The following is a 15,780-nucleotide window of genomic DNA, read 5'->3' as shown; positions in this document are numbered from 1 at the left end:
ATGAGCCTAGACCCACTCAGATATATAGGGAGTTAGGCAATCAGCTGGAAACACTTAGTTTAAAATGTTTACTCTCTTACCCCTAATATCACTTTGTTATTATGATTTTAGAATTCAAGGTTATCCTAAAATACACAGGGGATTTAAGGTCAACCTGGGCTACATAAGACCCTGTCTCAAGAAACAGAAGTCAAACAACATCCACAAACAACAAAACAAAACCCAAGAGTAAGGAAAAACATAATAGAGTATTACAAAACAAAACCAGATAGATACCTAGGAGCAGTAAAGAGAACATCCACAGACTATCTCTGCAGGATGTAGGACGTAAACAATAGCATGAGTAGAGATTTGATAGCACTGTTATTGACAACTTTGGAGAAGCTAATAGTTTTTGTACTATTTGGCTATTTTCCCAATGAATAAAAAGCTAGGTACAGAGCACAAAATCTGTCCCAGAGAGCTATGTTATTTTATAAATACACTGACTGCAGAGTAACACAATTTCCAGATAAGCAAATATGAAGGGAGAATATCAACTACTTCAATAATTCAATATAAATCTCTGTTTTGAAAATATTTCTAGCCAAGCATGGTGGCTCATGCCTATTATTCTAACACTTGGGAAGCTGCTGACACAGGAGGAGTGCAAAGAGTTCAAGGGAAGCCTAGGCTACAAAGAATCAGGGCAGTCAGCACTGTATAGCAAGACTGTTTCAAAAGCAAACAAACAAATAAAATACTTTTCGGACTGGGGATGTGACTCAGTAGTAAAACATTTCCTAATGTATGGAAATCCACACACACACACATACACACACACACACACACACCACAATTTCTTCCAAATCCAACATATATTTTGTCATTTAATATAACTTAAATAACTATTTCAATTTAACTATATCATTTTGCCAGGCATTTGATCCCAGCATTTAGGAGACAGAGGCAAATTGATCTCTATGAGTGTTAGGCCAGACTGGTTTGTTTCATGAGTTCTAGGACAGCCTTTGCTACATAGAAAGATCCTGTCTGCGACAAAGCAAAACAAAGCCAAAAATTATCATCTCAGACAGGTATCAATTAGCTATAATTAGCTGTCATTAATTAAGACTCCAGACTTACTTTCTCTCTCTCTCTCTCTCTCTCTCTCTCTCTCTCTCTCTCTCTCTCTCTTTTTTTTTTTTGGTTTGTTTGTTTTTCAAGACAGGGTTTCTCTGTATAGCCCTAGCTGTCCTGGAACTCACTCTGTAGACCAGGCTGGCCTCGAACTCAGAAATCCGCCTGCCTCTGCCTCCCAAGTGCTGGGATTAAAGGTGTGTGCCACCACTGCCTGGCACTCTAAGACTCTAAATGAATGAAAGTATCATGAGTAATATCAGATGGGAAAGCTTCCCATGTGATGTTCTCAGTGAGTTTGGGTTATGAATGAGAGTTTAAGGATAGTCCCACCAGAAGACAGTTCTCTGATTAAAATTTTGACAGATGAAAAAAAAAAAAAAGACTCCAAATGAATGAAAATATCATGAGTACTATCAGATGGGTAAGCTTTGCTAATTATTTTGATGATTCAGTCACATTAAACTAAGTAGCCCATTCATACCTTTGCTACACGTCTAGCATTCATGTAGTCTCTACTCCGATCTTCAATCATCTTTTTAGCTAAATGAATATTGATACCCTAAGGAAAAAATATCATTATTAACTTTTTTTTCTTTTCTTTAAAATATTTGATTTTTACAGTTCTGCAAACAAAACCCACAGCCTCCTGTATGCTAGGCAACTAGACAAACACTCTACCACTAAACTACACATGCAGCCTGGAAAGAATAAGTAGATTAGCATGAAAGATGGGTTAGTAGGTAAAAGCACTTGTCATAAAAGCCTGGTGACTTGTATTCCATCCCTAGAACTCAGGTAAACGTGGAGAAGACTGACTCCATACAGTTGTCTGGTGACCTCTACAGATCATCATGGCACATGTGTTCTTTCACCCCTACAAAAGTATCTACTCTGTCAATTGTGAGTAGGCTATACAGTCCTATTAATAGGAAACCTTTTTACTTTACTTCGTGTGATGGATGGGTGGATGCACACACAATAGCACACGCTGGAGGTCAGAGAACAGCTTCCAGCAGTGGATTTTCTCCTTTTGTAATGTGGGTTGCATACTGAACTCAGGCCATTAGGCATGGCAGTAAGTGCCTATTGAGCCATTTTACTGGACAAGAGTTTGTTTGTTTCACTTTCTTCTTTAAAAAAAAAAAATGTGTATAACAGTTTTGCCTGAGCTATGCCTGTACACCAGTTTATGGCTGGTGCCCATGGGGGCCATAAAAAAGAGCTGGATTCTCTGAACCTGGAGTTATAGATGGCTATGAACCACAATGTGGGTACTGGGAACTGAACCTGGGTCCTCTGGAAGAGCATCTAGTGCTTTTAACTGCTGAGGTAGGTATCTTTCAAGCTCCTGGCCCAGGAATTTTTATAGACATGAAATCATGAGATTCTATCTTACCCAGTTAAATCAGTCATTAAGCAAACAAACAATAAATGTTGGCAAAGATGTGAACAAAAGGAACAATTATACACTACTGGTAGGAATGTAAATTAATCAAAAGTCAACATAGAGATTTCTTTAAAAAGCTACATATAGAACTACTATATGATCCAGCTAGACAATTCTTGGGAACTGATCTAAAGGACTTGAAGCCAACATATCAAAGAGATACTTGCAAATTAATATTTATTGTAGTACTATTTTAAAAAATAAATTGTTTTATTGGAATAAATACCAAACAATATGTCTAGGAATATATAGTTCAATGGTAGGGCATTTCCCTCATATGCATAAAGCTGAGGGTTTAATCCATGGTGCAACTAAACAAAAGCCAGTAGCAGCAGCAGACACTGTGTAACACTAACATTCAGGTACGTAACACTAGAAGCTAGATTCTCTACGTTTATAATAGATAATAATTAAGATGGCCAGTCTGTAGTAAACTCTGGCTTGGCTTACCTCTTCATACTTGTTGTAGTCTCTCCAGAGTTGTTCAATGTTGATCATTGGATTAACACAACCTCGTTGATAAACTCTTCGGACAGCAGTTATTCTCTGATTTTCTGCATAAGATCCTACAGCTTCCCTAAAGTTGGATAAAAATATCATTAATTGTATTATAGCTAAATCAATTGTTTATATATTAAAAATTAAAACAATACTTACACGCCTTTTAAGAAATTGATGTAATCCACCCAAATCTAAGAAATAAAAAAAAATGTTAATATCTTTCTTGACATTTTCATATTTAGGTGTATACCCAGAGTCTCATGCGTGCTCGGTAAATATGTTACCACTGAACTATATTCCCAGCCCTTGTGTATATATTTAACTGAACTCTACCTGATAGGACATAATTTCCATTCCAATTTTATCCAGTGCAAAGTCATAAGCTTGAGCCATTTTTTCTCTGAAATGAACATAAAAAATATTTTTATAAATTTTTTATCAGTTGGGTATAATGGCCCATACCTGTTATTCCAAGAAGCTGAGGCAGGATCACTACCCTGAGCTAGAGGCCATTCTGGGTTACACAAGTTCAAGGGCAGCCTGGGATATGTAGTATATACCCTATACTGCTCTGAGCTACAAAGCAAGACTCTGTTTGAAAACAAATCAGAAGCCAATCAAAACCTAAAACTATTATCAAAATATATCAGAGAACATCCAAGTTGGAGTTACTGAAGATAGGTATAAGTCATAGTGCGGAGTTAACTATCAAGAAGCTGCCTTAGATATCTTAAGTGGCACACTGTACCATACTGTAACTTGACAGGCATGTGCTGAGACAATCATTAAAAAGCTTCTTGAAAAGTTTGACAAGCCTGTCAAAAAAAGTGCTATCATGTTGTAAATACATAGTGCTTAATATAGAAAAATTTGGATGAGTCAGTTCTCAAGTGGAAGATAAATGCAACAGCTTTCTTTAAACACTTTTCTTGATTTCTTGGAGAATTCTGACTTTTCAAATACTTAGGTTTCTTCCCACCTGTAACTCAGAGACAGAGCTGGTGTGAGGCATGTGGAAATGACTGCATCTAGAGACAACATGCACTAACACCAGCCACTGCCCCAGGGTTTCTCTGTGTAGCCCTGGCTGTCTTGGAACTCAATCTGTAGACCAGGCTGGCCTCAAACTCAGAGGTATACCTGCCTCTGTCTCCTCAGTGCTGGGATTATAGAAGGGCACCACCACACCCAGCTCAATATGCATTCTTAAGACCATGAGTTCACTCACTTGTAACTTGGCAGTTTACCCTTGGTTTCTCTGACGTATGAAAGATAACACTTCCATAAATCAATGTGCAAAACCTTCATAAGGCATCTTTGAAATAGCTTTAAATATAAGAAAATAATATCAGCATTCAGATAAATACATTTCATATTTGCATGAATGAAACGACATATTAAAAATAAAGTCAGTCTTTTCAGGAATTAATTTTCTTATAAATAAAAGGCAAATAAGAGGGCTGGAGAGATGACTGTGGTAAAAGCACTGGTAAGGCACCTCACACCCATTCACAGCACCGTTCCAGCAATTCAGATGTCTACTTTTGTGGGCACCAGGCATGCATGTGGTGCATGTATATATACTCACAGGCAAAATTAAAAATTCTTTAAAATTCTTTTAAAAGGAAAATAACAATCCTCCTTTCAGTTTAGACAATCAAAATCATGCCCATGCATTTCACAAGTATAGTCATTTTCTTTCATTTCCCCAGAGCCATAAGTAAATATATAAGTAAATAAAAACAATTATTTTTCTTTTGTAATATTTTCCTTAGTTCAAATTAGGATATGAAACAAATTTCATTGAGGCATTTTCATATTTTGCTCTTCTTGACCTTGGCCCTTACTCCTCCCCACTCCCACTCCTACTACTGAGTCCCTGTCTCCCAGTGGCTCCCTGTGCGCTCATGGCCAGTGTATACTACACACTTCTGGTTTATTTTGTTTAACACAGGATATCTAGTATCTAGTTTCATCCACTTTCTTGCAAATGTAATGATTCCACTCTGCATATGTACTGTATTTTCTTTCATTTACCTGTTGATAGACACCTAGGCTGGCCCATTTCTTCTGTTATGAACAGTACAACAATAAATATGGATGTACAAATACCTCTTTGGTAGGAATTAGAATCCTTTGAGTATATAGCCAAGTGTTGTATACCTGGGCCACATAACAGCTATTTATCTGTTTTTGACACAGGGTCTTACTACATATCCCTGGCTGTCCAGGAACTTTCTATGTAGAAGAGGTTAACCTCAAACTCAGGGATCCATGTGTCTCTGTCTCCCTAGTGTGGGGATTAGAAGCATAATCTAACATACTTTGCTGCTGTTTTATCTCTCAGGCAGGGCCTCAACTTTAGATGATTTATACTAACAATGACTACCTAATTCTCCTCAAGGCTAGGATTATAGGTGTGCATACAGTGTCTGGTTTTGTGCAGTGCTGGTGTTTAAAGGCAGAGCTTCAACAAGTGAGCAGCGCCCCAGCTCCCACTGCTCACTTTTTGTTGTTGTTGGGTTTTTTTTGTTTTTTTTTTTTTTTTGTTTGTTTGTTTTTTTTTTAGAAACCTGCATGCTAATTTCCACAGGGCTGTACTACTCTATACCCCACTAACAGTGTTTAAGCACTTCCCTTTCCTGGCTCCCAACAGGATTTATTAACATTCTTTTTCTTGATTTTAGCCATTTTGACTAGAATAAATTAGAATTTCAAAGTAGTTTTAATTTACATTTCCTGAAAGCTAAAGAATTTTTAAGCTTTGAAGAAAGCAAAATATTATTACAATATATACTACCTGGATGCAGTAATTTAAGTCATTTTATCATATCTATTTACCATATTGGTCATATAGAAACTCTTAAACTTCAAAATATACTTAAGGGAACTTACTTTTTCAACCTTGTCATAATTTTTAGCTTTAATCTGAAGAGAAACAAAGAAAACAGGATTAATGTTACTTATTTTTAGAATATCAACATACTATTTCTGAATTTTTGACTAATTTTTTGACCATTTTTTAATCAACCTTAGAAATCTTTCCTTCAAAATAACAAATAAGTCAGGTATAAAGGTACACACATGTGATCCAGAAGTTTCAATCACAGGATCCATGTTGTGAAGGAGAGTACTGGTTTCCAAAGTCATCACTTATTACCTTATTATAACTGCACACATTTTTGCTTAGAATTAAGTATGCCCTTTAAACTAGCAATTTTTTAGGATTTATTGAGAGATCTACAGTATGTATACATACACATACATTTGTGTGTGTGATTATATCATTTTTTTCCTTTCCTTTTCCTACCTCCAAATCCTCTCATATACCCTTTTATGCTTTCAAATTCATGGCTCTTTTTCACTGTTGTTACATATATATAGATTTCTAAATACATAAACACAACCTGCTCAGTCTCTTTGAGGTTACTTGTATTTTCAGGACTGACCGTTTGATACTGGGTAACTGACGACTTTCTGCTCTCAGCATTCCTGAGTTGCCTGTAGCTCTCTGTGTAGGGCAGAGGCCTTCTGAGCTTCCTCCCATCCGCATTAGCATGTCCATCAGTAGCCTCCTAACTCAGCCGATGTTTAGGCAGTCACGTCGGTGACACTTTATGGGTGCAGTTTTTAAAATCCCTAGGAGATACAATCTTTCCATCCCCTTTTCCACACTAACCCTTGAGTCTAAGGTCCAGTTGTGTTGTAGATTTACCAGTTGGGTATAAGCTTTACATGTGATTGATTGTGGTTTACATGTAATTGATTGTTGGTCTCTGTTGCAAAGAGCATTTTTCTTGATAAGCTGAGGACTACACTTCTCTGTAGTTATATGGACAAATCTTTAGAATGTAGTGAGGGGTCGTGCTGGTTTAGAAGAGATTGTAGGTTCTCCTCCAAGATCCCTGAATTGACTAGCCCCCTGTATAGTGTGCCTAGGTTTGTTTTCTTTCTTTCTTTCTTTCTTTCTTTCTTTCTTTCTTTCTTTCTTTCTTTCTTTCTTTCTTTCTTTCCTTCTCTTTCTTTCTTTCTTTTTTTCTTTCTTTCCCTTCCTTCCTTCCGTCCGTCCTTCCTTCCTTCTTTTTCTTTCTTTCTTTTTTTTTTTTTTTTTTTTTTTTGGTTTTTCGAGACAGGGTTTCTCTGTATAGCCTTGGCTGACCTGGAACTCACTCTGTAGACCAGGCTGGCCTCGAACTCAGAAATCCGACTGCCTCTGCCTCCCAAGTGCTAGGAGTGCCTAGGTTTTCAATACCAGGAGTGATTTCCCTATTGTTGAACAGGTTTAAAGTCCAATTAGAGAGCTCCTAGCTGCTGCCAAGATTTGCATGCCACTACTGCACTGTTAGGGTTAGGTGCCATGGTCTTTGTTGTGGTTCATAGGCAACACAGCTGGATAGGAGTACTGGTTGTTTCCCTCCTTTGGAAGCTTACATGACACCTTCTGATACCATGAAAGCTAGTCCGCAGGGAAATGGCTTTCAGTTTAGATCCAACTCAGGGGTCTCTGGGTCCTACATCTGAAGTGCATGGTGTCTTTAACAAGTTTCTTGGATCATCTAACATAAACCCGAACACTAAACATGAGAAACCGTCTTTTGAGCTGTAGGTCAACGTTGTCCAAGACACTCCTAAAATATTATCTTTTTTGAGACAGAGTCTCACTCTGAAGCTCCAGCTTTCCAGAAATACTTTGTATAGATGGGCCAGCCTTGAACTCAGAGATCCACTTGCCTCTGTCTTCAGGGAGCTGGGATTAAAGAGGTGGGCAACATGCCCAGCTAATTATCATACTCTTTTCCATCCCCAGACTCCTCCCATATCCTTCCCACGACCCAACTTCTCATGTTTTCCCTCTCAAAAAAGAAAAACAAAAAGCAAACAAATAAAAACAGAAGAAAAAAAGCCACTACAAACTATGGAGCCTGATTTGTGTTAGCCAACTACCTACTCCTGAGTATGGGGTCTACCCTGGAGTGTAGTTGATATGCTGTCACTCCCTCTCCCAGGATGTATCATTTGCCAACAGCTTTTTGGTTTGGGATTGGACTTTGCACCCACTTCCCCTCCTCTGTGCTAGGATTTTGTCAGGTTTGAGCTAGTGCAGGTCTGTGCACCCTATCAGTCTCCGTGAGATCTATGTGCATTTGCCCTGTTGTGTCTGCAAAATGATGTTTCCTTAAAATCATCCATACTTCTGGCTCTTATAACCTTTGTGCATCTTCCACTTGGATCTCTGAGCTCTGAGGGTCAAGATACAATAAAGACATTCCATTCAGAGCTGAATACTCCAAAATCTCTCACTTTCTGCTCACTGTACGGTTATGGTTCTCTGTGTTAATCTCATCTACTGCAAAAGAAAGCTTCTCTGATGAAGGCTAAGTGATGCTCTGCTCTGTGTGGACAGAAGTATGTCATGGGGAGTCGATTTATTGCAATGCACTGTCAGAATAATTGTAGTAAGTTCCCCCTTAGGCCCAAGACCCATCTAGTCTCAGGTTCTTTGCCTAGTAAAGGTACATTCTCATAGACTGGGTGTTAAATCCAAATCAAAAGTGTTTGTGAACCTGTAAATTTATGTCTTTTCACTCAAAAATCATTTTTCTTTTTAGGTTGGGCATGGTGGCACACATCTTTAATCCTAGCACTCAGGAGGCAGAGGCAGGTGGATCTGAGTCCCAGGCCAGCCTGCTCTACAGAACCAGTTCTAGGCTACCCAGGACTATACAGAGAAATTTTGTCTTGAAAAACAAAAGCAATACAAACAAAACAATAACACATTTTCTTTTTGACTTATGGTCTGCCTTTCAGTGCTCCTTTTTCTTTCTGTGTTTAAGGTCTTCTGACTATAGGCTCAGAATGTTAGTTTTACTTTTTTATTCAAAGTTTGCTAGATTTCCAAGCAATTAGTCTTTGTACGACCTACTTCCTTTGACCTACTGTGCTGTATGACTCACAGATGGTTTCTGGCATCAAGTTTGCATCAGTGAATCATGTATTTTCCAATTGTCCTTCTATAGTAGCTGTTTTGTTGAGAGCCTGTTGTGTCCATTTTAGTTTACATTCTTCTGGTTGCTACACTTTGTTCTCTGACTTCTGGAGCTGTGCTGGCAGATCTGACAGGTGAGGAGTAGATATAGACAGTAAGCAGGCTGCTGCTAGTCCTCTACCAAGCAACCAGGAACACATGCTGTGGTAGGAAGGACTCAGCCTGCCTATTTGGTTCAGGTTTGTTGTTTCTTAAAAGCCAGCATGGGCTGTAGTTAAGGGCACTTGCTGCTCTTGCAGGGTACTTGTCCCAGCATCTACATGGCAGCTCACAACCCTAGTTCCAAAGGATCTGACACCTTCTGGCTTCCATAGGCATTGTATCCAGGTAGTGCACAGACATAAACAAAGGTAAAGCACCCATAGACATAAAATAAAGAAATCCAAGAAGAAGGAGAAAGAGAAGGAAGAAGAGGAGGAGGAAGAGAAAGGCAAACTAGTGATAACTTTCCTTGGGGGCAGCAATTAACAGGTTCAAAGTCACAGTGTGGGTCAGCTTTTTGGTCTTTTCCCTCTAGTCTATGAAAGCCCCTCTGAGACATCCATAAAACCTAATGCCACAATCTAATCATCTGAAAGTGGAGTTGAAGTTAAGTGTGAAAGATGGTAAATTTAACTCACCAGCTTCCTACATACAGATGAAATTATTTAGTTCTTACAATTAGTTAGAAAAACCAAATTACTCATTGTTGAAACTACCCAAGGATATGAATATACAACGCCCAGCAGAGGTAAAGTTAAAAAACAGGTGGCAGTATATACAAATTTCCAAAGCGAGAAAGACAAACTAAGATCTTATGTATCAACCTACACTCACCAAAACGGTAAAACGTTAAAGGGTATTGAGCAGGGGATGGTGTGTACACCTTTAACCTTAGCATGCAGGAGGCAGAGACAGGAGCATCTATTTGACCTTGAGATCAGTCTGAGCTACAAAGTGACTACATAGCCAGACCCTGTCTCAAACACAGAACAAATCAAACAAAAAACAGAAAGGAAAAAAAAAAAAAGATATTAATTCTATTAAAGACAAGCAAGGAAAAGTTATACACTAGTGGACAAAGCATGAAATACCCTTTAAGGAAAGCCACTGTTAACAGCCCTTAAAAGAAAAACAATAAAAGACCCAGTCAGTTGGTAGAGTGTTTACCTAGTGCTATGAAGCCCTGGGTCTGATTCCCAGTACCACATAAATCAGATATGGTGGCTCATGCTTGTCACCTCAACATTTGGGAATTGTAGGAGGATCAGAAATTTAAAGCTATCCTTGGCTACATAGCAAGTTTAAACCCAACCTGGGACACATGAAACCCTACCTCAGTTTAAAGAGACTCAACAATTCCATTCTTGAGATCCACCCAAAGAAACAAAAGCAGCAGGTTATAGAAAGTATTTGTATAAGGCTATTTATTGCAAACATAAATAGCCTAAAGTAAATGCCCACGATGTAAACAGTACAATCAATTACGGTGCCCACATCATGGATTATTGTGTACTCATATAAGATGAATTAGCTACATGAGCTACTTAAGGGGGATTTCCATAAGATCATGATAAATATGTGTTAGTAATGTGTGTAACATAATTCATCTTTACGAAACAATGGTCAAAATAATTTATAATTTTTTTATGACCATGAAAAAAACATGGAATGGATAAAAAGGCTGTTAAACAGTTTTCAGAGCTGTCACAGTGATAAATTATGCATTTTCTCAAAAGGTCTATATATAATTTTTTTTCCCTTACACAAATTGGTCCTGTCTCCTGAATTCTTTGATTCTTTTTTTCTTTCCTTCCTTCCCCCTCCCCCCCCAATCAAGGTTTCTCTGTGTAACCCTGGCTATACTGGTCTTCCATCTGTCTAAGATTAAAGGTGTGCACCACCACCAGGCTTATTATTTCTTTAACTTGTATTAGCATAACAAATACAGCAGAAAAAGATACTTTTGACTAATGTAAAGTTAATTTTCTGGCACTTAGTACACGGTCACTGTCAATCATTAATTCACAAGTGAATACTGAGAATTCCTCTAGTAAGCCAACCTTGATAAAAATACTGCAACAGATATAATCTCATTATTTCTTTGTTTATAAGTGTGTGTGTGTGTGTGCATGTACATTTGCCAGAGACTTTCGGGGTCTTTCCTCTCCTTCCACCATGGAAGTCCTAGGGATCAAAGTTAGATCATCAGATTTCATGTGCAAAGTTCTCTCTTACCTGCTAAACCATCTCATTGACCTTTGTCCTGTTGTTGAAGCAGGGTCTCTTACTGTTCCTTAAGTTTACTGACTAGACTAGGCTAGCTTCAATGAGTTCCAGGGATCTATTACCTGTCTCTGCCTAAGATTCCACATATGATGTACTCGATTTTTATGTGGCCTTTGAGGATTTAAACTCAGAAGCATATATTTTAATGTGAATATATGTGTCTGTCTATGTGATTAAAGAAGTAAGAGAGGTGTTGGTTCCCTAAAACTGGAATTCCAGTTGTGAGCTGCCTAATGTGGGTACTGGAAATCAAACTCACAAGAACCAATATATGCTCTTAACCCTGAGCTTTTAAACTCAGATCATTATTATGCTTGCAAAGCAAGCACTTTTCTAACTGTGTCAAATTCCCATCATAATTTCATTATTAAAAAAAATTTTAAGGAAAATTTTATGTGTATAGGTATTTTAGTGGCATGTGTGTCTATGCACCATGTGCATGCAGTACCCTCAGAGGCTAGAATAAAGTGTCAGATCCCCTGGAGCTAAGAGTTAAATATGATTGCAAGCTACCATGTGAATGCTGAGAACACAACTCAAGCCCCCTGGAAAACACCCAGTGTGCTTAACTGCTGAGCCATCTTTCCAGCCCCTTAAAAATATTCTTCAAAAATAATTGAGTAATTATTTTCAATTTTCTTTGGGAGTAAAATCTGCAGTGTAATAAAACGAAAAGAATATGATCATACAGTAGCAACTATTTAAGCATTGCCAGTATTGGCTTTGCCATTTACTCTATAGGAAATGGTAATATCCACCTTAAAAGGCTGTTTCAAGGACTGAAATTATAAACGATCCAGAAGGTCCAGGTGCTGAAAAAGCTGGCCAATTATCAAAGAAGTATAAATTTTTAGTGAGAAATACCTTACCTACAGTAGCACATTTAATAGATATTCTTAGTTTCAAGCAAGGCTGCACACTACTGTAATCCCAGAACCTGGGGTGTGTTGGGGATGGGAATAAGTCAGAGGCATGTCTACATAGCAAGCTCTAGCCCAGCCAGAGATACACAGTGAGACCTTGTCTAAAAAAAATAAATAAATAAAATTCTCATTCACATTCATTAATCTTATTCTACTTCACAATCTTCTGTAAAATTACCTAATTATCCTTAAAGATGGTGATCCAACACCTCTGGCCTCTATAGGAATTTTCATTTATGTAAAACAAACCAGATACCTACAGAATTAGACCACAAAGTTCAAGTGGCTACATAGCGAGTCCATGTCCTTTGTCTCACACACACACACACACACACACACACACACACACACACACACACACACACCAAAAAATGACAACAAAAACAAAAAACCTAGGCAAAACAATCTCAGACTATATATTTTGTTGGGGTTTTTGCAAGTCCACTATTTGGAACAAGTCAAACTACATGTTTTTGGACAGTACTGAGCAAACAGGAACTCAGCTGCTTACAATGATAAACAAAAAAATTGCAATCTATACTTCTAATCTGCTCTCAGAATCTTTTCCACTCTGAAGTGCAATCCATACACTTTATGAGTCAAACTAATGTGAGTTTGAGGGATGAAGATGTCAAATTCTAATTATGAAAAATTGTTTAATCCTAGCACTAGGGAAACAGAAGCAGGCAACCTCTTAGCTCAAAGCCAGGCTGGTCTACAAAGTAAGTTTCAGTATAGGCAGGGCTATATAGAGAAACCCTGTCTCTAAAAAAAAAAAATAATAAAATTCTAATTGTAATCATGAAACCTCAAAACAAATAGATTCCTAAATATAAATCCTTATCTTGAACATTTTTTTCGTTAATACCCTAACACAGTGAAAACTGTCTCTTAAGATTACAAAATATAAACACTTTTAAGGACTGTGCAGGGGCTGGAGAGATGACTCAGTAAAGAGCACTGTTTGCTCTTCCATAGGTAGAATTCAATTCCCAGCAACTACATGGTGGCTCATAACCATCTATCCTGGGATCTGATGCCCTTTTCTGGCATGCAGGTGTATATAGATTTATTTATTTAATATATATACATAAAATAAAATTTACTATACATATATAGTAAATAAATCTTAAAAAAAAAAAAAAAGCAAAAAAGGAATTTACAAATGGGCCAGGCATAGTGGTACATACCTGTAATCCCAGCACTCAGGAGGCAGAGGCAGTAAGAGCACAGATGCCAGCCTCACCTACAAAGCCAGGACAGCCAAGGCTATATAAGGAGAATGTATTTTTAAAAACTACTCAAAATAAATAAATATATACAAATAAGTTTTCAAGTTGTTTAAGTGGTTGGGACAGTTTTCCTTTGTGTCTCACTCAAGTTTTACAGTAAAGTTGTCAAGAGAGAAGCATCTACAAATAAACCAAATTGCATTCAGGAGGCAATTACATGAACACTATGTGGCAGGTCTTTCCTGTTTCATCTTCATTTCCAAGCACTGGAAGACAAAATTGGGCCTTAACTCATGAAGTTATATTTTAATTGTGGTAAAGATAATTTAACAACTCAAGAGAAAAGATAACTATAAGCTTTGCCAATCTATATTTCTTTCTTAATTTTTCCTATACTAACCTTACTTAAGACAGCTATAATATTTCTATATATTATAGCTATGAATGGTGCTAAGGGCTACGGCTCAGTGGTAGAGTGCTCATACTATAAAAATAAAAAGATAAAGGTTATAGATAAAAGAATATAATATAGTGGTGTACACAGCAACAAGATTTAATAGGTTGGCCATACTGGTAGATGCTCATATACTTTAAGCATATCACTGTAATCATATTAACTTAAAACTATAACCAGATATTCCAGACCCTTATGAATTATAATTAAGTGTATTTAAACTATTCATTTTTATAAAATTATGCCTAAACTAAATTTACTTTTTTTTGGGCTATTTGTACAAATCAGAGTATTACTTAACCCTTTACTTTCCTTTTTTATTGGATATTTTATTTATTTACAATACAGATGTCATCCCCTTTCCCCATTTCCCCTCTCTAGAATCCCCTATACTATACCCCCTCTTCCTTTATGCTTTTATACAATTTTGATTACATGCATGTATTAAGGTCAGTTCTAGGTCGAGGGTCTAGCAATACAATAGATGCAAATAGTCAAGGAACAAGCAATGCAATAAACACAAATAGTCAAAGAAAAAGCAAGGCATTAAACACAGTTATGTGAACACTTCCGTGATTACTGTTTCTGAAGGCTTATTAGGATGACCAAAGTATCTGAGCCTACTTTCCTAACCTAGCCCAAGGTCATTTTCATGTCTGAAGCCTACTTCCTTGTTCTAGCCTAAAACTTAGATTCCTGTATGAAATTACTTCTTTGTTCTGGCCTAATATTTAGATTCATGCCTGAGATTACTTCTTTGTTGTAGCCTACGATTTAGACTCCTACCTGAAATTACTTCTTTGTTCTAGTCTAATGTCAGATTCCTGTTTGAAGCCTACTTCCTTGTCCTTGGCCCATGTCAGCTTCTTGCCAAGCAGCCCCAAAAGCTCTCCACCTCTTTTAATTTCATTAACAAGACTGAGCCTGTCTTAGGTCGTTCTGATAAGTATGCCTTCCTTACCCGTCATGGAATATGCATTATCAAAGGCAATGCACCTCTGTCTTAGGTTGGTAAGGCTCAGTGCAGAATCTTACCAGTCCTTGGCTTGCCAGCCTGTTAATTTAATAACTCTGTCTGGGGGAACCCTTTACTTTCCTAAGTCAACTAAAATGTCTGTGAGGGCTAGGAGCTGCAGCTCAAGGGGTGGAACATGTTTTTCATGTGCAAGGGTCTAGACTTGATTCCCAACACCTCTCTCAAGAAAGTGTTCATCATGTGTTTGTTCTTGTGATTTACCAATTGGATATGAGAATACTGTAACCACAATCTATTAAAAATCTTATAACTTAGAAACATAAAACCAATATTAAGAACAATACAGAAATGAACTTAACGTTAAATTACTTTGTATATGTTCTGAATCCTATAAAATTCAGGGGAAAGAGAATGAAAAGCAGAGTTTGTAACAAGTAAAGGTTTCAATGAATAGATGGAATCCAGGCCACCATGAGAAGCAGGTTTTGTATAAGCCAACATGGAAGTCTCAGGTTTTCTATAGAAAAGTGAAAATATCTATGTAAGTAAGAATATATATTGGAAAAACAGGTTGGCCAATTGTTTTTCCAATATATATTCTTACTTACATAGATATTGTAGTGTAGATCTAACTCAGAGGGCAAAAGAGCCAAACAGAGTTAAAATTGAGACACAAAACACCTGCATGTCATTGTCATTTTTCTGGCAGGTGATGATGTAATCACAGGAAAAGGTGGTTCATCAGAAAAGTGGTGGTGGGGTTTACAGATCAAAGAAAACACTGTATAATTTCTGGTACCATGAATACTAG

General features: G+C 37.4%; 1 protein-coding gene across 1 annotated transcript in view; it reads right to left on the bottom strand.

The window, feature by feature from the left end:
* Window positions 1-15,780, bottom strand: part of Cstf3 (cleavage stimulation factor subunit 3) — a 77,446-nt gene that overhangs the window by 16,234 nt on the left and 45,432 nt on the right. Inside the window, exons 4-9 of the mRNA XM_034495041.1 lie at window positions 5,966-5,998; window positions 4,299-4,396; window positions 3,404-3,470; window positions 3,227-3,261; window positions 3,020-3,146; window positions 1,604-1,681 (exon numbers count right to left, since the gene is read on the bottom strand). Of these exons, the coding sequence (XP_034350932.1) occupies window positions 1,604-1,681; window positions 3,020-3,146; window positions 3,227-3,261; window positions 3,404-3,470; window positions 4,299-4,396; window positions 5,966-5,998 (438 nt within the window). The remainder of the gene's footprint in view (window positions 1-1,603; window positions 1,682-3,019; window positions 3,147-3,226; window positions 3,262-3,403; window positions 3,471-4,298; window positions 4,397-5,965; window positions 5,999-15,780) is intronic.

This window comes from Arvicanthis niloticus, chromosome 2, assembly GCF_011762505.2.
Source record: "Arvicanthis niloticus isolate mArvNil1 chromosome 2, mArvNil1.pat.X, whole genome shotgun sequence".
Lineage (NCBI taxonomy): Eukaryota > Metazoa > Chordata > Mammalia > Rodentia > Muridae > Arvicanthis > Arvicanthis niloticus.
Note: the sequence above shows the minus strand (reverse complement) of the source record. Positions and strands in the feature narration are given on the sequence as shown.